The sequence below is a fragment of the Talpa europaea genome (genome assembly GCF_964194135.1).
Source record: "Talpa europaea genome assembly, chromosome: 3".
Classification (NCBI taxonomy): domain Eukaryota; kingdom Metazoa; phylum Chordata; class Mammalia; order Eulipotyphla; family Talpidae; genus Talpa; species Talpa europaea.
Window position 1 is genome coordinate 43,075,550 of NC_140069.1, and position 24,307 is coordinate 43,099,856.

At 33.2% G+C, this 24,307-nt stretch overlaps 1 protein-coding gene across 1 annotated transcript in view; it reads right to left on the reverse strand.

The window, feature by feature from the left end:
* ZC2HC1A (zinc finger C2HC-type containing 1A) overlaps positions 1-24,307 on the reverse strand; it is a gene marked incomplete at both ends in the record, with an annotated part of 45,732 nt that overhangs the window by 15,695 nt on the left and 5,730 nt on the right. The window contains 5 exons of the mRNA XM_084229426.1: positions 281-377; positions 9,741-9,889; positions 13,650-13,791; positions 14,443-14,559; positions 16,932-17,005. Of these exons, the coding sequence (XP_084085552.1) occupies positions 281-377; positions 9,741-9,889; positions 13,650-13,791; positions 14,443-14,559; positions 16,932-17,005 (579 nt within the window). The remainder of the gene's footprint in view (positions 1-280; positions 378-9,740; positions 9,890-13,649; positions 13,792-14,442; positions 14,560-16,931; positions 17,006-24,307) is intronic.

Sequence of the window (24,307 nt, forward strand, 5' to 3'; positions counted from 1 at the left end):
GAGCCAGACAGGAGAGGTCTGCTGTGCCATGGGGGTCACCTCCCTGGCCAGGGATTGAACTTGTGCTGCAGTGGCTGCGGAATGCTTCATAGTGCTGACACTTTAACCCCTTGCGCCACCACGGAAGCCCACCAAATTTTTATCCAGAAATAATTGCTTATCCTCCACAATTCTTCCTAATTATGAATCTATTTTAATATTCCAGAACAAATCACTAACTTCAGTTTCTTTTTTATCAACATTGCTTAAAAATGTCAAATAATTTTATGAATTTCATTACCTACTACAGTTTTGCTCGTGCTACTCGGTTGTGGTAATCGTGAAGACACTGGTGTGGTTCCAGGAGAATTTGACTTCTTAAGAGCAGGCGGCTTATACTAAAATAATGAAAATAAGATATTTTTATCAACAACTCTTTTTATTAGCTAATAAATTACACAAGTCAAAAAAGTGCAAATTGAACTATGTCACCCCAAAGAGAGGTTTCTGAATCTAATGTTCCCTCTCAAAATTGGTATACTGAAAGTCTGCTTCAGATGTTACACTGCTAAAATAAACCAAGAGCAAATTTTCTCAGTTCAAAGGGGAAAAAAATGTCTAATGAAAATAATTTCATCAATGCTAAGATTTAAGTGGCAAACATTAACAGAAAAACTTAGAAAGACCAAATGATGTTTACCTGGTTGTACAACTATAAAGGTCAAGAGTTTTAAATGTTTTTGGCTATGCTTTTATATATCATATATATAATCCAGCCAAATTTCTTACTAATAAAAAGTCATGAGGTTACCTTACCAATACAGACAAGTTTTATGACAACTGCTTTTTGGATTTCCTTATATAAAGGAAAAGAGCCAATTCCAATTTATTTATCATTGCCAGTACATGTTAGGTGAATATAATATGGGTTGAGAAAAAGTAGTTCAGCTTATCTTGTTTATCTTTTTTCTTTCAACATTCTCTAGAGGGATATATCACTATAAATTTTATTTTATTATCTTTTACTTGAGTCAAATATCGCTCAGAATGCTACTAAATGTAAAAGTATCTTATAGATGACTTGATGCTCCAAACTAAAAACTTGTCTAGGGTTATACCCCGACTTAAAGACATAACTAGAATTAAGGCTCATGTGACCTACAAAAATGAATGATATAAAATATATATATATATAAATATATATTAAAAAAAGATTCATGTGACCTTATTTCTAGTCTGATGTTTCAATCATAGGTGATTACTGGGCTTACATGTGTACCTGAAATTTAGTCCACTACTTTATTTACATTACTTAGGAATTCATGTGAAATACTGGTTTTAATCTAATTTTCAAAAATCAAAGCATATTTTATAACCAAGAATTAGTATAATACAATATTTATGATGTATTATTGCTTAGTACTGCTGGCAAAACACAAACTTTATTTTATCTTATTTTTAAATTATTTTATTTTATAAAATTCTTAAATCATTTTTCATTTTTGCACAATGTAGGCATTTTTATTTTGGTTATATTCCCCATAAAATTCCCACCCCCCTTACTCTGACCCTAATCCCTCTTCTCCTCCCCCAAGACACAAATTTTAAAGGTACACATTGTAACATTTTAAAATTCAGTATGTTATTTCTAAAAATAAATAAATCTTGATGAAAGGGTCATATACACACATAATTACTATGCACATTTGGCACAATTATGCCAGAAATTTGTGCTTAAAATTTCTTAAGCACTTGACAAATAAAAGGCCTTCATAGCTATCTGTCAAATAAATATAAATGACGAGGAGTCCTTGAAGATGCATCATATATAGTTTCTCCAAAAAGCATAGTAAGAGGTGTCTCTAGTTTAAAAGGCATCTGGGTATATCAGTCTCTCCACTGAAATACCAATGAAGATTAGGAAAAGTTTAAAACTAACAACAATATGGAAAACAAGATCTAATAAAGACTTGTGAAATATCAAAAACATATCTTTAAAAATAAAGTTAATAAAAACTGGACTAAGAAATAGGATTACCGCTAACCAATATTCTGCTAACTACCAAAAAAGAGAAAAATGATTAGCTTAAACAAAGGGGTTGGTATACCAAATTACATACTGAGAGGTCAAGCCTTAGTAAGGATGCAGGTATAAAGGGCATTGTATAATAAGGAGTAAAGATTTTTTTGTATATACTAGTAATTATTATTAAATTAATGGCTCAAAAACAGCAAAAGAGAGAATATTCCTTTCAAAAGGTGCTTTGTCTTTCCACTCTCTATTAGCTATTCCACTGCTTTAATCAAATAATCTATTGTCAGGTTTCCTGAGCTATCCACAACTAGCCCAAATTCATCTATCTCCTATAATATTCCTTATTACTTTCTATGATATCTAGTTGGGGTAGTTTCTTTACTGAATCTTCAATCTACTCTGAATGCCTTCTTTAAAACATATTCACCTGTTGGCAGTAACTTGCTGTTCGCCTGACCTAGATAATCTGACTCCTTCCTTACTGAACTGTATTTTATCTTTTCCAAAACATCTAGCTAAAATTCTGCCAAGTACTATGAAGAATTTCAGGGTAACTCTATTAACAATTTCATAGATACATTTTACTTATTACAAGAGCAAAATCACTTTATATGTATATATATATAGCTATATTCATATATATCTCATTCATTAAATAAGCATTTCTTGGCTGTTGATTATTTCGCATGCTTTTACACAATCACAGATCTAATACATCTATTTAGTAGACTATATTTAGAAAGACTTTCCATTGAAAGTGAAAAAGCTTAAAGAATGTGGGGAATATTCATTTCTGATAAAATGGTAGAAATCATTATTTGGATCAATCTTTAAGTGAAAATTGAAAACACTCTGCAAAGTACAATTATTTTAAAAACACTGAATGTCAAGTGAGTGGAAGAAGAACTGCCAGGTCAACATAATCTAAGACTGTAACAACAGTTTGGCCATTACATGGATTTGCTATATAAATTAGCATTACTAGGATGGTCAAGCAAACTAAGTCAATAATTTCAAAACCGCTAGTTTGCTTAGATACCTTTGGAAGTGGACACACCACATGTATAATCTTCATGAGTAACTTTTTACAGGGAACAAGCAGTAAACAGTCAATAATAATTTTGGAAATAATGACATAAGAATCAAGAATGAGGGTGAAAAAAGAGAGCAAGAAAATATCTATAATGGTCATATGATACTACAATTTTCAGACACATAATAGAAAACAATTATGCTTACTAAACTTAAAGAAATAAAAGATAAGCGTAAATATTAAGTTAACAGGAAATTGGAGAGTATAAAAAGTTAACAGGAAGTTAGAAAAACAGCCAATTATAAGAAATAAAAAACTGGTAATTGTGTATTCTGAGTTTCACTGTAAGAAAGGGAAAGGAGAGGAGAGAAGGAAAGGGGAAGGAAAAGAGGAAGAAGGAATTAAGAAAACAAAAGGAAAAATAATAACAGGAAAGTATGGCCCACATTCAGCAAAAATGAGAGTTAACAGAAACTGTCTCCAAGTGGGCACTGGTATGCTAGATTTAGCTGTTAAGCTTAAGTTACTGCAAATATGTTTAAGAGGTGAAATAAAATAAAAGGTCTTTCACTAAAATGAGAGGCAAGGAATAAGTCACAAATGGAGTTAAAATAAAAAGGACAAAACAAAAAAACATCAATATGACAAACCTAAACACACCAATAATTTCAATAAATGTAAATGACTAACCACTTGAAACAACAGGATAGCATTATTAGATTTTAAAAAATAACCAATTATATAGGCTGTCTACAGGAGATGTAAAAATGTCTTTAAAAAACATTTAAAGAATGGAAAGGAAATAAGGGTAGTTAAGCTGAAATGATTTATATTACCAGGAAAAAACACACTTCTCACAAGGAATATTGCCTTGGAAAATAAGAGAAATCCATAGTGATAAAAGGGAAAATAAATGATGAAGCAATACCAAGTTATAAACATTAAGCAAAATTATTAAAAATTCAAAATACTTGATGCAAAAGCTGGAAAATTAAAGCGATATAGAAAAAACTCACAATCATAGCTATTTTTACACATTTCCCTCAATAACTGATGTAAGCATTTAAACAGGAAGATGAGAACATAAAGATCTGAATAACACTGTCAGTCACCTTAATCTGACCTTTATAAAACATTATACACAACTGCAGAATACATTTTTTCCCAAATGCTATGGAACATTCATTAAAAAAAAAAATTAAAAAGAATATATACTACAAATTAGATAATTTACAGGCAATAAAATGATTCTGAAATAAATGGAAATCTTACTATGTTCTTACACTACAACAGAACCTAATAAAAAATAACAATAACATATCTAAAAAAAAACCAAATACCTGGAAGCAGATGACTTATTCTTAAATAAACTAATAGTAAAAGAAATTTAAAAATATAAGTATTTTGAACTGTATATGGTGATTAAAAATTATATTTTCAAGGATGTAAACTAATGGTACTCCAATTAAAACAAAGTAAAATAGAAAAACAAGACTTTTGGAGTAAATCTACAACAATGTTAAAGCAGTGAAACCAAAAGCCATTTCTTTGAAAAGATGTAACAAAATTCATTAATTAATGAGATTGATAAGGGAAACAAATCCCATTAGAAAGTAAGAGAAAAGACAAAATGCCAGAATATGGAATGTTCAGGAACATATAAACATTCAGTTTTTAGTAGTTTTGTTCCTTTTATCTGTGTACTTTTTTTTCCCCCAACAATGTCTTAAAGTTTTCATATAAAGTCTTTCACATCCTTGGTTTAATTTATTCCTAGGTACTTTACACTTCTGATGCAATTACAAGTGGAATTATTTTCCTAATTTCTCTTTCTTCTGGAGAAAGAGAATAGAACTTCAAAAAAAGAAGTATCATTCCAAGTTCTACAGGCACTAAAAGCACAATACCTTTAGGTCAATAAATCCATTTATATAGGCAAGTTATGTAAATGATGCAAATTACCAAAACTGACACCCAGAAGAAATTAAAAGCTGAATACTCTGTCTATCAAAGAAATTGAAGCATTAATTGAAAACCTCCAAAAAAAGAATTAAAAGAAAAATCCATACCCACATTGCTTTATTGGTGAATTCCAGCAAACATAAAATAGGAATAACATCAATACTACAAAACTCCACAAAGAAGAATTTATAAATATTTCAGAAAATGGGAGGGACTCATTGTAAATCCATTATGAGGTGATATGGAAAACATATAAAGAATGTTAGTGGGCAGACTATGGGCACCTGAAACTCCCAAACTCAATGGGTTGTGCCATTTACCACATAAAGACAAAGCATAATTCCTAGTGTGCAAGACCTTCAACAGAAAAGAACTTTAATAGAATTAGTGTGCATAGAAAGAAGAAAGGGGGCCTCCCTGGTGGCGCAGCGGGTTGAGTGCCGCACTGCAGAGGCGGCACCCAGTTGCCCATCTCCTCCAGGGTAAATGCCCAGACAAACAGGGTTAGCCCAAAAGCTGGCCACAAACTAAGGTACCTTAGGCAGGGAGCCATAGGAAAGGGGCAGAAGGGGTCAGGCAAGTCTGGAAAAAAAGGATTAAAATCAAAGTATAAGTCAAGCTAAAGGCTGCCATTGTCAGCCTCCTCTCAAGTCTCCCACCCATCTCTTGCCCAAGAGTCTCCTTCCATGTCTTCCAAGTGACTGGTACAAAGGCTCTGAGAAGCAAGCATGGCTTTTTCTTCACGTGTCTCTCTGCTCCATATGCCCCTATCCACCCAAGTCCTCTCTCCCAAGTGCTTTTCACCTTCCTCTCAACACTCAGTTCCACCCTTCATTAGTGGGACAGGTAAAAAGGAATCTCCCCTTTTTACATTACATTGTAATGAGAACCACACACTAGTTTCTGTTCTGAGCATAAAGGTAACAACTCTGAACAAAATTTTAGCATATCAAATCTAACAATATTATAAAAGGTAATGATTCACAACCAAATGGATTTTATTTGTGGAATGCAAAATTGATTTAACAGCTGAAAATCAATCAGTGCAGTTTATCATATTAAAAGAAGGGAGAAAAAATATTATCATCTTAATAGATAAAGAACACTCAACAAAACTGAAAATCCATTTTTGGTTAAAAAAAATCAATTCTCTTAGGGAATAGAACTGACAAGTCTAACAAAGGAAATTAATAAAAATCCAAAACTAAAACTTCAGTGGTAAAATACTGAATGCTTTTCACTTAAGAACAGGATCAAGTAAAAATGTTCATTCTTACCACACTTCTACTCAACAATGGACTAAAAGTTCTAGCCAGTATGAGAGAGAGAGAGAGAGAGAAAGGATGGAAGGAAGGGAGGGAGGGAGGGGAAGGAAAGGAAAGCATACAGATTGGAGAAGGTAACAATAATGTCCTTATTTACACATGACATGACTCATGGAGGGCTTAGAGTAGAAAACTTGGGATGGAGACCTCAAAAGACCACACACTTAAGGTGGGGTTAGGAAAGTTCAACCCAGTCTTTAAGCCATCTATAGAAATTAAAATTCCTTAGGCAGGTCCTGCTATAGAAAGTATTTCTAGGCACAAACAAAAAGTGGAGATAAGGAGATTGAGGGGCATTAGGAAATCGCCAGTCTTTACAAATTAATCCAACCACACCCTAGAAGTGATTGGTTTAGACATCAATTGCACAAAGGAGTGAACTGTGAACCGCTCCCCACCAAAAAGAACACTGTATTAGAACAATTCCTGTCCTGGCAAAAGGCAGGGCTCTTCCCAAGACTGCCTTCCTGTGTCTGTGCAATTGTCTCTTTAAGCAAACATTTCCCTTTGAAAAGTAGCAGCAGCAGCAACTCTCAGCCCACCTGTGTTTTTGCAGGTGCCTCTTTTTTCCCTTTCTCCTTTTCCTAACAAACCTGTCCTTTTAAAATGTAACCTTTTACCTGCCTGTATCTGTGCAAATGTCTTCGCCTCCATGGTAAACTTGCCTAGTCCCGCTAAAAGGGGAACTCTGCTGAAACTTTTCTCAGATATAACTATGGACCCAGCTCACTGAACCCCAGTATCTCATCAGAACCCCATCAATGACTGTACACAGAAAAATCCTAGGAAATCTATAAGAAGTCTATAATAATTTATAAGTGAATTTAGCAAAATACAAGATCAAAAAATATCATGGCCAACCAAGATGAAAATGAGCATCGTGAAATAAAGAAAAATAAAGTGGAAATATAACAAGTTTGCAAATGCAATATACTCAGAGTGGAAATAGTGTGGTATTGCTAAAAGGAGAAATACACATATCAGTGGAACAGAAAAGTGTGTTCTAAAATATAATCACATATAAACATTCAACTGATCTTCAACCAACATGCCTAGCTAATTAATTCATTGGGAAAGTTAACAGAGTACTAGAACAGAAAATCCACATAGAAGAGTTAACAATTGTTTCTTACTTCACACCACATACAAATATTAGCTTGAAATGATACATAATCGAAACATAAACACTAAACTATAAGATTCTAGACCACATAGGAGAAAAAATACATTCATCGTTGACAAAAACCAAGCATAAATCATAGAAAAAATTATTGAAAAACTGGACTTGATATAATTTTAAAACTTTTGTTCTCCAAAAGACATTCGTAAGGAAATGAAAAAGCAGTAATGAAAAGACTTTCAAAAAACAGAAGCCCAGGACCAGATGGCTTCACTCGTGAATTCTAGCAAATTTTCCAAATAAAATTAACACATATCCTTCCCAAAATCTTCCAACAAACTGAGGAGGGCAGACTTCCAAAGACATTTTATAAGACCAAAATCATCTTGTTTTAAAGCCAGACAAGAACATCACAAAAGAAAAAATTATAGATAAGGACCTTGGATGACCACACATGCAAAAATTCTCAACAAAATATAAGCAAACCACATTTAACAATATACTAAAAAAATCAGATACCACAATCAATTAGGATTTAGTCCAGAGATGCCAAATGACTGAACATACACAAATCAAATACTATGCATAACTAAAAAGGACAAAAATCATATAATCATCACAGCAGACCAACAAGACAAGATGCAATATCCTTTTAAGCAAAAAACCACCAACAAAATGGGTATACCTTAACATAAAATAGGCCATATACAACAAACCTATAGTCAACACCAAAATTGACACCCAGAAATACACGCATTATATATATAAATTTATGAAAAAGAAGCTAAGAGCATACACTGGAGCAAGGACATCCTCTTCAATAAATGGTGTTGGGGAAATCAGGTGGCCATATACAAAAGAATGAAACTATACCATCATTTACCACCACACTAAAAAACTAATTAATGAATGTATTGAAGACTTGAATATAAAATCTGAAACCAGAAAATGATAGAAGAAAAAACAATAAGTTCCCTGATATTGGCCTTAGAGACGTCTTTGGAGATTAGACCTGACAACAAGTGAAACAAAAACAAAAATAAGCAAATGGACTACATCAAATTAAAAAACTTCTACACAGCAAAGGAAACAATCACCAAAATGAAAAGGCTTCCTACTGGATGGGAGAAGATATTTACAAGGTATACATCTGACAAGGGGTATGTAACCAAAATATATAAAGAGAGCTCGTAAAACTCAACAAAAAACAAACAAGCCAATTAAAAAATAAGCAGAGGATTTGAACAGATACATCTCCAAAAAAGACATATAGGTCAAAAACAAGCACATGAAAAGATTTCATCATACTTGTTATCTGGGAGCTGCAAATCAAAACAATAATGAGATATCAAAAACCTTACACATGTGAGAATGGTTGTTATAATCCAAACTATAAGAAATAAGTGTCGGAGAGGATATGTAGAGAAGGAAACACTAATGAGAATGTAAACCAAATGACCAATTGTGGAAAACAGTATGGAGATTCATTAATAATTTAAAATACAAATTCCGTACAGTTCAGATTGTGCCATTTCTAAGTATTTATCCAAAGAATATAAAAACACTAATTTGAGAAATATATATCTCTCAATGTTCATCACGGCATTATTCACAATATTAAAGAGCTGGAAACAACCTAAGTACCCAGATACAGGTGACTGGATAAAGATGTGGTAAACACAAACACACAAACACACACAGTGCAACAGTACTCAGTTATAAAATAAAGATGAAATCTCAACATTTGCAACAATATGAATGCTCCTAGAGAGCATTATGCTGAGTAAAATAAGTCATATGTAGAAAGACAAACACTGTCAAAGACTGTATGATTTCACACATACAAGGAAAATAAAACTAATGATCAAAACAAATCAAACTCTTAGACTATAAGAACAAAATAGTGGTTACCAGAAGGGAAAATATTGGGGGTTTGTAAATAGGAAAAATGGGCCAATTATATGGTGCAAAATGCGAACTGCACTTTTGATGACAAACAATATAATTTATAGACTGAATCTGTTTTGCCTATTTTAAATGATGTTCTTACCTTTGTCCTATTCTTTAAATCAGGAAATTTTTAATTCTCTACTAACTCAAATGCATTTCAAATTCATTAATTTTATTCTCAATAGGCCATTCAAATTGTTTACTAAATCCCTGAATAATGTAGAAATTTTTGCAGTTAAGAAAACTGTGATAAAATATCTGTAAAGCATAAACACAAAACTTAAATGAGCTGTTCTCACATTTCTTTGTAGAAATGATTAAAATTGAGAATTTCACCTGTGTCCGAGAAGTTGCTTTTCCTTTGATATCAGTAGCAAATTTGCCTTTATTACTAATACGTGCTGCCTGTTCCTTACAGAAATTTATATGTCTATCAGCTGCATTTTCATTAAATCTTCTCTGGCAATAAGGACACTGGATATAATCTAAAACAGATAAAAAAATAACAGATTAATAATATAACACTTGAAATGGAACTTAAAAGAATTTTCAGTTTTAATGAACAGTAATTTAAGATGTAACAATGTAAATAACATCAGATAAACAGAAACTTTCATGTCTTTATAAATGATCCAACGTGACTTATCTAAGCTCAGTAAAAATATTTAAGAAAAAGTCTAGTAGTAGATGATAAATTCTAATTTTTTCCAAATTTAGAATCAAATATTAGGGGGAAAAAAGAACAAAAGAACGATCCTCAGTATAAAAGAATGAAAAAGTAGAGGAAAAATATTATTGCTCTTTTGCCTCTATAATACTGTGTTATACATAAGACTAAGCAATAGCACATTATATACTAAAAATATATTTTAAATTTTGAGATCATCTGTTAAAATCTTTTATTTCAATTAGAGAAAAATTATAGCTTTATTTTGTCTTAGAGATTCCAACAGATGGAAGAAGTGATAAAAATATCTCAGTAACATAATTAATTCAAATTAAAAAAAACCACATCTATTTCCAAAGATTAGATATTGTCCTAAAATGCAAAGGTATACTTTAAATAAAATTTCTTTTAAAATTAAATCTCAAAATTATCACAGACAAAAACATTTGTAGCATTGTAAAAGATCTCAACTTTATGAGACATCATGTATAATAATAAATATAAAATTTAGTGTCAAAAAATCTCAATTTATTTCAACGGATTTACTTTTTGAAAGGTAGTTTGCTCTTTAGAATTCATGCTCATCAAGTTCAGAAATTTTTCCTGCTGAAATGAATGGAGTAGGATAAGTTCTCTACTAACAAGAGTTGCTTTGTCTGGACTAAGATATTAAAAATAATTCTTAAGCCCCAATTATGCTAAAAACAGTACTCTCTTTCTGACTTATATAAACATGCAATTTATAGTCAAATTGATCAATATGCTATGTACAAATACCACCAAGCAGAAAGAAAATTTAACTCATGGGGAAATTACAGTGGTATTAAAAAAGTTTCAAGTCTAGTGGAATATCCTAGATATTATAATACCAGAATTAAAATTAATTAATTAAAGTTAAGTCTTTGGAAAAGGGCTGGCAAAATAGGGTCAGAGGCCAAATTCAGTCTGTGTGTTTTCTGTTTTAAAAATAAAGTTTTATGTTAAAAGAAATAGAAGAAGACACAAAGAAATGGAAAGACATCCCCTGCTCATGGATTGGAAGAATAAACATTATTAAAATGGCCATCCTACCAAAAGCAATATACAGATTCAATGCTATTCCAATAAAAATTTCAATGACATTCTTCAAAGAAATAGAACAATTATTGATGAAATTCATATGGAATCACAAAAAACCCCGAATTGCCAAAGCTCAAGAAAGAAGGGAATGGAGGCATCACACTCCCAGACTTCAAACTATACTACAAAGCCATAATCATCAAAACTGCATGGTATTGGAACAAGAACAAACATACAGACCAATGGAATCTAATAGGAAATCCAGAAATAAACCCACAGATTTATGGTCAACTAATCTTTGACAAAGGAGCAAAGACTATGCATTGGAGCAAAGAAAGTTTGTTCAATAAATGGTGCTGGGAAAACTGGGTCGCTACATGCAAAAGAATGAAGCTTGACCACTACCTCACACCATACACAAAAATCAACTCAAAATGGATTAAAGAACTAGACATAAGATCTGAAACCATAAAATATATAGAAGGAAATATAGGCGAAACACTACGTGATTTGCACATCAAAGACATCTTTACAGATACATCACCCAAAGCAGTGATAGTGAAGGCAAAGATAAACAGCTGGGACTACATCAAATTAAAGAGCTTCTGCACAGCAAAAGAGACAATAACAAAAACAAAGAGAAACCCCACTGACTGGGAGAACATTTTGCACCCAACACTAATGATAAAGGACTGATCACAAAAATCTGCAAAGAGCTGATGAGACTCAACAACAACAAATAAAATAACCCAGTCAAAAAAATGGGCAGAAGAGCTAAAAAGAAACTTCTCTGAAGAGGAAATGCAAATGGCCAACAGGCATATGAAAAAATGTTCAACATCACTTGTAATCAGGGAAATGCAAATCAAAACTACCATGAGATACCATCTTACACCAGTGAGAATAGCACATATTAAAAAAACTAGCAACAACAAATGTTGGCGAGGATGTGGAGAAAAAGGAACTCTCCTGCACTATTGGTGGGAATGCAAACTGGTCCAACCACTATGGAGAGCTGTGTGAAGATTTCTTGACCTACTAAACATAGAGCTTCCATATGATCCAGCAATTCCACTCCTAGGTATTTACCCAAAGGACACAGAAACATCAATTCCAAAGAGCACCTGCACACCTATGTTTATAGCAGCACTGTTTACAATAGCTAAGTTTTGGAAACAGCCCAAATGCCCAAAAATAGATGACTGGATCAAGAAGATGTGGTACATATATACCATGGAATATTACTCAGCATTCAAAAAAGATAAACACATGCAATTTGCAGCAACATGGATGGCACTGGAAGGGATCATGCTCAGTGAAATAAGCCAAAAAGAAAAAGAAAAATACCGGATGGTCTCACTCATAGCAGGAATCTAGAAAACTTAAATAAGGGACCAGGAAAATGAATAACTATAAGAAAGTGAAAATCAAAATCAACAAAAAACTATGAACCAGAGACACTTTTGGGGTGGTGGGGCGCGGGAGGGGAGGGATTAGGGTCAGAATGGGGGGGTTGCAATTGTATGGGGAATATAAAAATAAAATTAAAAAAAAAAAAGAAACAATGCTAGTTTAAATGTAAATAAATGTTTGTTTCCGAGGTTTACACTGTACAATAATCATGTAGGCCTGCAACTACTTATTTGTAGCTTTAATTTTAAGCACATTTGATTTTTCTGAAGCTATACTTTTAGATTGTTAATTTTTCAAAGTAAAATGTTTAACTCTGTATTTGATCTTTAACTTTAAATACACATTTGTAACTTAAAAACATTAAAAAATAAATAAATAAAATAAAAAAAATAAAGTTTTATTGAAATGTATCCAAACCCATTCATTTACATATGTCTCTGGCTGGTATCTCCCACCAGTGACAGTCAAGTAGTTACAACAGAGCTCTCATGACATGCAAAGTAATAAATAGTGTCCAAGTGTCAACTGTGCTATTTTATATCTTTTAGTATCTCAATATCTAACATGGGATTATCAACCTCTTGCCTTGCTTTTGGTAACAATGATAAAAGTAAATTTACCTACCCAATGATAAAAGTAAATTAACACATAAGACATAATTTAAGAATATCACTGTAGGATAGTTTCTCCACATGAATTACACATTTTAAAAGCAGTATGATGATTTTTTTTTTTCCTTTCCAGATAAGATACCAAAGGATTAGGCAACATAACTTTCTCAGTCTTACTAAATAACTATTTCAATCCACAGTGAGCATGATGAAAATATTTCCTGGAATATTAACATTTAACAATGACTACAATAATTGGTAATGATATAATAATGCTTTGTTAAGTAAAACTATTAAGATGAAAAGACAATGTCTATCTCTGTTCAATATTAATGTGTCTCTATGAGCTTACATGCCTGGATTAATGCCCTTACTTTTATAGCAAAGATATTAAAGATTGTGTTTCATCAGTTTTATTAGTGATTTAAAATTTATAAAAATTTTATCAATGTTTTCTCCCCGTATGAACAGATCTATCACCAATATTCTAGATACCTGGGTCATAGGAAGGGGGAGGAGGAGGAGGAAGTTTACCACCCTCTTTAAGCGCCTGATCAAGGCCTTTAGCGGCTCTTATGGTAGCAATGAATTCTTCATGCTTTCTTCTCCAATTGGATGGTTTTTTGGGTGGTTCAGGCTATAAATAAAGACAAACCAGTTTCAAAACATGTTGTGAAATAAATTGAAAATAAAACTTAAAGAAAATACCAGGACTCCTGATGTGCCAACATCCATGCTGGACTGCAGCCTTCTGGTGTTTCTCTCCACCCACTTCCTGTACAATAAAATAAGACTCTCTTCTCTGTTGCAGTTGATCTATGATGCCCAAGGGATATTCCACTATGTTATACCAATCTCCAAAAATATCATTAGTTTATCAATCTAAGCTAAATAAAGTTAATACAATTATGTATCTGGCAGGTTTCTAAGATAAACTTCAAATACTGGTTGAGGTATCTTATTCAAACTTCACCATCCTTCCCTTAAATATTCACAGACTAAAAAAGAAAGATAAACATCTGACTTTTCTATTATAATTTTTTGGTAAGATTAATTGCCCCATATGGAAATGTTCTCTGTTCTCTTGCACCACTGGCATCTTAGCATAACTGGTATGCTAAATGGACCATGGCAAAACTCTAATCAGCATATATACACTTAAAGAAAGTCTTTACATCAAAATGTTTATATATATATATAAAATATATATCCTGAAAATATATATATATATATATATTCAATATACACAGAGGCAAGGTTCATAATGTTAGAAAGATTATATAATTACCCTAGGTTTGAGAGGTTTTACTGTTGGAATATCAGTTCCTTCAGCTCTTTGTCTGCTTGAATCAAAAGTCTTCCGTTTTTTAGTGGCAGTTTTCTGGCAAATGGGTCCATGTTTTTTCTGTTAAAATTGAGAGAGAGCATGATTTTCTTTATTACAGAAGGACTATAAGACTTCACTTAAATTGTCATTTGAGACCAGTATAAAATCCTGAATATAAAATAAATAATAATTAAATACATAAGACATACTTTGCTTTAAGTAAATTTTTTAAAAAATATATACAATATGTGCTATAAGCTGTCTTTCTCATAATAGAATATAAAGAACACACTTCTAATATTTTATCCAGTTATTTAATATTCTTCTAGTTTTCACAATGTTAAAGGAAATAATGCAACCAAGTCAAAACTACTGCAGTGAAAAAAAAAAAGTTATCTTCATCACCAAATATCTAAAAATTGATACCAGAGAATGTAAAAGGACAAGACATTAGTGTTAGGATTATAAAACGTTAACATAATAGCTTACTAAAATTAACATAATAGTAGATTGTTAATATAAAACTAATATAAAATAATAGTCCAAAGAGGCCAGATTAGTGTTTTCCTTCCATAATCATTCCTCCCTTCTGGAGCTCATGTGTTCCACCTTTCTTTTTTTTTTTTTTTTAACTTTTTTTTTAAGATTTATTTATTTATTTATACAAGCACTAGGTATAGTCAGAAGCGTGGGAGGGTGAGAGAATTCACCAGAGTCAGAGCGGAGAGCAGAGCAGGCAGACTGACAAAGTACACTGCTGAGGGGAGAAGCGGGCGGCAGGAGAGGTCTGCGCCCCATGTGGGACCCTCACCCGGTAGCCGGGGATCGAACTGGTGTTGCAGAGGCTGCGGGCAGCTTCACAACCCAGCGCTCAACCGCTGCACCATTGGGGAGGCCCTATTCTACCTTTCTTTACCAAGGATTTTTTTGTGAGCTTACTGGTGTTCCATGTCTATTGGCTTTTTTTTTTAACATGATCCCAACCTTAACATGCAATCGTTCATTTATACATTTTAAGGACATTACAATGAAGGTTCTCTTAAGTATACTCCAATTAACCTACTGGATAATCATTCTCCCTCCCTTAAGTAAAACATGTAGACTGAGGACACCATTTGCATTTGGATAAACACTGAAGAAGTGTTTTTTTGGTGGTTGTTTTGTTTGTTTGTTAAGTGTAGCTTAATGGGCAACCTCCACGGACATTTATTCCCATATCTTGAGTTATACAAGTCAAAGGGTATATATGGTGCTTTGTTCCCAAACCTGACTGTACAAGTTTAATTGCCATAGTGTACATTATTTAATTAAATGTGAAAACAAAATAAAGGCAAAAGGGAATTTTTCCTTATTAAAGCTCAGCTGAGTGCTTTGAAAAATGTTTGAAAATTTGTGAATTGATAACAGATAATCACAGGGTACAATGTTTTTAAAGAATGAAGAAAAAAGCTGGAAATAACAACAAGATGCAAAATGGACCATGGCAAAATTCTAATCAGCATATATACACTTGAAGAAAGTCTTTACATCAAAATGTTAATAAATGTATATTTATATTGAAGTAAGGATATAATAATTAAGGTACATAGGCATTTTTTGTTATTTTCCATTTAGTTATTTTTATGAAAATCAGCTCAACATGCTTCTATTTGTATATACTTAGCATCTAAAGGCAAAGAATGCACAATCTAATTTAGATTCACTTTTAATTGAAAAAAAAATGTTTCTCTTTGGAGTTTTTCAGATATACATAAGAACTGGCAGAATAATAAAATGTACTCCCATTTACTTATCTCTCTCCTTCAATAATTATTGACACTTTAGCAATCTTATTTCATCCTCACTTTTTTTCCTGAAATACTTGAAAGCAAACACCAGGGCCTCCCTGGTGGCACAGGTTAATAAGCACAGTGCTGTGAAGCTATCTGCAGCCTCTGCAGCACAGGTTCGATCCCCAGCCTGCCAGGGAGCTACCCACATGGCACAGCAGACCTCTCCTGTCTTGCCCACTGCACCCCTCAGCAGTACATTTCAGTCATTCTGTCTGTTCTGTACCCCACTCTATCTCTGGTGAATCCTCTCACCCCCTGCACCTCTGGCCTGTACCCCAGTTCTTGTATGTATAAATAAATAAATCTTAAAAAAATAAATAAATAAAGCAAATCCCAAACACCATAACAGCCTGTATCTTTAAATACATTACTATGTATTTCTACGAGATTTTGTTAATATTGCCACAAAGAGAACACTTTAATACTTAATAGATGAACATAGAGGACCAAACCATGAAGAAAATATTCTCCTCTGGAAGAAGGACATAGATGAAACTGATACTCGTGAACAAAGAAGTACCCAGTGTCTCTTTAACAACGGAGGGTATTTCCATGAATGTTGTCCTGAACTACTGAACAATGACAGAACTATCAAACCCAAAGGAAAAAGCTACTTACTAATGCCACTGGAAAGAATGTTCTTCCACAAATCTTGCAAGGCAACAATTCTCCAACTTGGACACTTCCATTTTCTAAAACAGAAGCAAATTCAAATTGTGAAATTTCAAATTTTAATGTTTTCCCTTAGTTTCATGTGTAAGTTGTCAGTGCTTATTTAAAAAAAAAAAGTTGTTTCAGCTTTAGACAAGCAACATTTATCCATTAAAATTGAGCATAAGACTTTGAGTTATCAGTAGTCAAAAAGGTCATGCCAAATATGTAAAAGTCATGACTTAAGAATAACAAAACTGATACTGTTGGACACACCTTACTTTTTAGTTATTTCAACAAAGTCAATTCATTATATTCTCTTAATTCACATTATTTATTTCTCTCTACTGTAAATTAGTAAACTTTAAAAACCAAATTTACCTTAAGGCTAATATTATATATTATTAAACATTAAGAAACTGTACTGGTGATTGGTTCATCCTGAGATCTTCCTGAGATGAGCTAGGAAGTCTAGGACAAAAAGAATCTTGTTATGTTCAACACCAAAAAATAGTATGATGCTTTAAGAAATATCACCCACTTAGTAAGCAAACTGCCTATATTATGGGCAATGTTAGTTATTTTAGATATATGATGCTATGTTAAAATTCATTGGATAGTTTACAATCAGATATTCTGATCTCATTGGCATAATTCATTAAAAAAGTGAGAGCTGAAATTCTTACTCGAAAGGTGAGATATTTATCATGTAACTGCATATATAACAAATTTTGCTACTAAACGGACAAAAAAATCCTACATTCCTCAGGGTTTTACACATCTGAGTTGTTTTGCTGGTTTTATTTTCTAGATAAATATCAAACCTAAAATTATTTCCATACCTGTATTTTCTAAAAATGGTACCTGAACAATATTCCACTCTATGTTTTTGACAAATATTTTACTCATTGTTAAAATAAAATATTAATGTTAAAATTATTTTCTGGTAGTACAATGAAGACTCATGAAAGAAGTAATTGCTCCACATAATTTGTTTTAAAGCCTTTAGGGAGTTCACAGATAAGGAATAAGGAGAACCAAAGGCCACTGATGAGAACACAATCAAACAGAAATAAAACAACTGTTTTTTTCTCTCATTTCTCTTAATACTCCACTGCCCTACCTTAGAGGAAGGCAGTGACTAACATCTCAGATGGAGGTAGTTAAGCAGTAGCCACTACAAAAGCAATGTTAAGATTTGTCTGATTTGTTTTTCGCTAATACTAGAGGGCAGGATTCTTTGTAATAGCAACAACCTCATATCTGGATCACTTAAATCCAGACTATCTGGAAAATTAAAGCAGTTGCTAGGTGCACTGAATCCATTTGGTTCATTAAGATAAGAATGTCTTCATAATGGTGGTCAAAAACCCACATGCTGCATAATCTATTAAGCTTGCTTACAGTCCTCATGTGTTCCTTTAAATTCTAAACAATGATCTAAATGTTCATGGGTAAAAAATATATCACTTAATTTATTTACTTAAAAATACATTTCTTTGTATTACCTTGATAAGTAGAAGACAAAGAAAAATCTTATAAAAATGAACTTTTGATAAAAATCAATTCAAAGGATGGAAACCATGTGAGTACCTACTGAAGCACCTACTTGCCAAGTACATTCCAAATGACAGTGACACAAAAGTGGTATAACACAATCACTGCTCTCATAAAGCTAACCGTGTGTTGTTACTGTGCATTTTACTTCTCTATATCTTAAGAACCAAATCATCTCTCATTTTTAATACAAGAACTCATAACTCAACCAGAATACTACCATACAATAAAACATATCAACGATTAACTCCTACAAGTTAGCGAACACATTCTAGATGTCTTTAATGGAAAATAAAATCATTATCACTGAAGACATAAAAAAGAGAAAACAGACGAGAGGAAAAACATATACAAATAATTATTTCAAAAAAGAATGTAAAAAGTCTTTATTTCCTTCAAAATAAAGATATATAAGCATAATTTCATCTTGTATTACCTGGATATAGAGCATAGTTCTATAATTCACAAAATAAGGCATGTTCATATGGATTGCATTCTACTACTGATGGGAACTTCTACCAACAGGTCATGATAAAAGTCACATTTTGTTCTAGTGGTATTCATATAAAAACATGATAGTATAGAAGAAAAGGCACTGGAATTTGTTTCATATCTTCTAAGCAAAAGTTCCCAATGTGTCATTTAGAACAATGTGTCACAAGTCTCTGGGCAAAATATTTAACCTATCTAAGATTCGGTTTCCTCTTGTTTAAAATAAGAAAGTTCAGATAAATAACCTCTGTGGCCCTTTTCTAACTCTAATATACCACAATTTAATAAAATCTACCTTAAAATCACATAAGCAAGAAAAGTACATAGACAAGAATGATTACACCACTTGACCAACTGCATATTGTGGAATAAATGCTTTAGGTAGTATGTAGTATGTTGAGCAATTCGCATTCACCCGTCTACATACAGAACAGAAAATTTCCAAGGAACTATAGCATAGAATGTGCTGTTGCTCTCCTTGTTAGAAAAGTCTTCACTATGTGAACTAGAAAAAAATGTACAATAATCACATATAGGTAGCTTCACTGTAACAACTATGAAATGACAGTATCTGCTCAGTCTACCTTAAAATTTCAAAGAATCAACTGAAATGTTATATATAAAAATGTTTCACATCCTATAAAAGTAAAGAAAAATACTACTGTCTAGAACATGAAGATAAACTCCACTAATTTTTCCTGAAAGATAAAAACTAGTGAATTATGCAACTTATAAAAATGTAAGTAGAGTGGTGATATTCAGATGGATAATTATTATAGCAGAGTGACTAGAGCTAAATAAGTGACTCTAACTAATGGATAGAACTAAGTAAATAAAGTAATACTGCAGAACTCTTCTGAAGCCAATCCTCCTTTCAAATTATATGGCATATATTGTTGATTTTGTTATGAGTGGTTGTATTTAGCAACTTCAAAACCTGTACATGGTGTGAAATGGTATCTTCATATAATACTATTCTATAGGTGCTGTGAAAGAATGTGACATAGCTTTTATCCCAAGTGTGCTCAGTGGTGAAAATCTAATCAAGGATCCCAACCAAGTGAACACGCAAAACAGTATAAAGGATTGCATTTATTGGAACAAATTGATTCCTTCGAGCCTCCTAAAAGATCTATTGGTAAGTCTTTTAGCTCATATGTATCATTGTTTTCAAAGATAAAGGATCTGGATTTTGTGTAATTGATAAAATTGAGGCTGGTTATATACAAATTGGTGACCGACTACTAGCAATACCTACTAATGAAAACTGCACTGCAAAAGACATCACTCTATGTGATGAACCTGTCAACTGGGCAGAAGCAAATGATGATGTTTACCTGATGTTGACTGGGATGGATATCATCAAAATTACAAAAAAAATTCAGTGGTTCCAAAGAAGCCACTAAAGCTTACACTTGTTTCAGAACCCAAATCTTCATCTTTAATAATGATTAATACTAAATAATTTCCTATGCCACTACACACCAATCTGCTGTTATTAAACAACTGATTAGCATCTCAAAAGCATGGGTGAAGTCACAAAGAAAAAAGCCTAAATTTTGACTAAATGCCACAATGTGTTGGTATAGCTATCAACACAAAGATTAATCATGTTTTAGCTCTAAAAGACTTTAAAAGATTATGCTGTGTTACAGTGGCTCTATGATAGCTGCTGGTCTGGTCAACGAATCTAAAGAAGGATGGGTCACTTTCAAAGCTCCAATGGCATTTTTCAAAAAGTAGAATAAACATCACTGAAACTCATGTGGAGCCACAAAAGAACCAGAAAAGCTTAAACAATCCTGATGAAAAGGAGAATGTCAAAACTATACTACAAAGCTCTATATTCAAAACAGGAATAAAAACAGACACACAAACCAATGGAATAGAATTGAGTAGAGAAATAAAGCCACACATTTATGGACAGTTAATCTATAACAGAGGAGCCAATTGTATACAATGGAGAAAAGAGGGTAACTTCAACAAATGGTGTTGAGAACACTCGACAGTCATATACAAAGATTAACTCAGAGTGGAATAAAGACATGGATGTAAAGAACCAAAACTATAAAATACATTGAAGAAAACATGCACAAAACACTACACTAGCTTCTTTGAGGTCTTTGCAGACTGGCCTCCAACAGCTAGAGAAACAAAAGGAAAAAGAAACAAGTGGGACTATATCAAACTAAAAAGAAAAAGAAATTATAGATAAAACAAAAAGAAATACAACTGAATGAGAGAAAATATCTGTACATTATGTATCTGGCAAAGGACAGATATAAAAGATCTACAAAGAACATACACAACTCAATAAAAAGAAAACAACCCAAATGAAAAGTATATAGATGAGCTCACAGACATTTCATCAAAGAAAACATACAGTGGTTCCACAGGCACATGAAAAAAAAATGTTCGTCATCAGGTAACATCAGGAAGATACAAATCAAAACTACAATGAAATTACCACCTCACATCTGTAAGAATGGCCCATATCAAAAATACAAAAAACAAGAAGTGTTGGTGAGGAAGTTGTCAAAAGAAACCCTCTTACACTGTTGGTGGGAATGCAGACTCCAGCCCCTGCTGGAAAACAGCAAGGCACTTTCTAAAAATATTTAAAATAGATCTATCATATTTCACTTCTTGGTATCTACTTGAAAAGTGCAAAAACACTAACGCAAAAGGATATAAGCTCTGATGTTCACTGTAGCACTATGTGCAATAGTCATGTTATGGAAACAACCTAAATTCTCAAGGACAGAGAAGTGGAATAGAAAAATGGCATATAGGTCCTCGCTGGTGGTGCAGTGAGTTGAGCACCATGCTATGAAGCTGTCTGCAGCCTCTGCAGCACGCATTCAATTCCCGGCTGGGGAGATACCCACATGGCGCGGCAGACCTCTCCTGTCTCACCTGCTGCTCCCCTCAGCAGTACGCTTCAGTTGGTCTGCCTGTTCTGCTCCCCTCTCTGTCTCTGGTGAATCCTCTCACCCTCCATGGCTCTGGCCTGTACCCCAGTTCTTGTATGCATAAAATAAATAAATCTTCAAAAAAAAGAAAATGGCATATATTCACAATGGAATACTACTTGGCTATAAAAAAGGAGTTCATTTGTCATTTGTGACAACATGGATGAAACTGAAGGGGAGTAAGCTAAATGAGATAAGTTAGGAGAATGGCAAATACCAGATGGCTTCACTTATACAGAGAGAAAACAAAGGGTCAGACAAAACCAAACTAATAAAAAACCTGAGAAAGCTGACGAAGCGAGGCTACAAGATAGGGAGGTGGGAGGGGGAAAACAAAGTGGAGAGGCGGCACAAAGGACTTTGGTGGAGGGTTGTGGAAGCCATGGTAGTGGGTGTGGTGTGGTGAGGTGATCTGCATGTGAGGAAGTGTGATCCTTATGCCTCTGAATCACATGCATTGTTCCAAACCAATGTTACCTCAATAAAAAAAAGAATAATGGGTCAGAATTTCTACGTGTTTTCAAATTCAATGGACTAGGACAGAGAAGTAGAATAGCCTGTGTTTAAAGAATCCAGTTATTCCATTAAAGGAACAAAGTACAATTGATTTTTTTTGAATGAGAGATTAAAACTATAATTCTCTGAGAATAAATTATTAATGATCACTCCTGCAAAAATTTCAAGTTGTCAACTGGCAAAGAAAGTCTATTGCACTTCCATTTTAAAATCCAGATTTTCTTTTTAAATGTTAGTAAATGAATTTACTTTGCTGATTTATAGAAAGCATCAGAAATGGGTATTGGAAGACACTGAATGAGGAAATGAACTCTACTTCTAGCCAAACCACAAAATGTTTCTAGTTTTCTCTTTTGATTTTCAAGTATACAGTACACATTTTAAGAAAAATTAACTAAATTGGGTTGTTGCAGTAGTTAATATTTGAACTGAGCAATTTTTTTTAATTAACTCAAAGATTTGCTGAATAAAGGTTATTTTGTGTTGGGCCATAAAAATGTTCTTTCTTCAACAAATAAACCTTTGAAAGTTTAGTTTGGAATTAGCAGAAACTATTCCTTGGTAACCAAGATATTTAAGGTATAAAGTCAACTAACAAAATGCCTTAGTTTGAGCATTTATATTTATATATATATATATATATATATTTAATACGTGTGTGTGTGCTATTATCTAAAATTGTTAAAACCAGGCCTCCATGTTGGCACAAGGGGTTAAGCACAACACTGTAAAGCTATCTGAAGCCTCTGTTGCACTATTTCAATCCCTGACAGACCAGGGAGCTACCCACATGATGCAGCAGACCTCTCCTGTCTTGCCCAATGCTTCCCTCAGCAGTTTATTTCAGTCAATCTGCCTGTTCTGCTCCCAACTCTGTCTCTGGTGAATCCTCTCACCCCCTGCACCTCTGGCCTGTATCCCAGTTCTTGCATGCATAAATAAAAAAAAATGAATACATTTAAGAACAAAATGAGAACATGTTCAAAAGAAAAGTAACCTTAAAAAATAAGGATGGCTCTGGCTATGTGTACCATGTTTATTTCCTCACCACTGGTGGCATAAGTTGCTATGTGAATCCAACATTTAAAGCCAAACAAACCTCAATTTTGAAGTACATGGTATATAATACCACTTTCTTCCTACAGTCTGGTTTAAAATCTAATTGTTCCCAAGTAAATAATTTCTAATACCTTACAAAATGTTCCCATTTTCATTTGAATATAGATTTCAACATTACATCTGACTCACTGAATCTATATAAACTTCACCCTCCACTCCACAGTGCACTAGTAACTGTAAAAACAGTTACTGTCAAAACACCTTTAAAGGTCCACTTCTGGGCTCTTAAAATATTGAAGTTCCTTCTTTAACCACAGACTTTTACCTTCTAACTCTCTTTTAGTCACTTTCTTGAGCTCAGCGTGACTTGCAATTATTTGATAGCCCACCACTGGCGTTTCCTCACTTCCTACTCAGTCTAAACCTGACCAGTCATTTCCAGTATTTTCACAAATCATCCTCCAATCCCTTGCTCCATGGTCAAATGTTGGGGAAATGTCTAGATTAAATGAATGTATTTTCTTAGAATAGAAATGTCTCAGCTTTATTTTTTTTTAAAGATTTATTGTTATTTATTTATGCATACAAGAACTGGGTATAAGCCAGAGGTACTGGGTTGGGAGGGGGGTGAGAGGATTTACCAGAGACAGAGTAGGGAGCAGAACAGGAGGACCTACTGAAACAACCTGCGGAGGGGAGCAGCGGGCGAGACCGTAGAGGTCTGCTCACCATAAGGGTTAGCTCCCT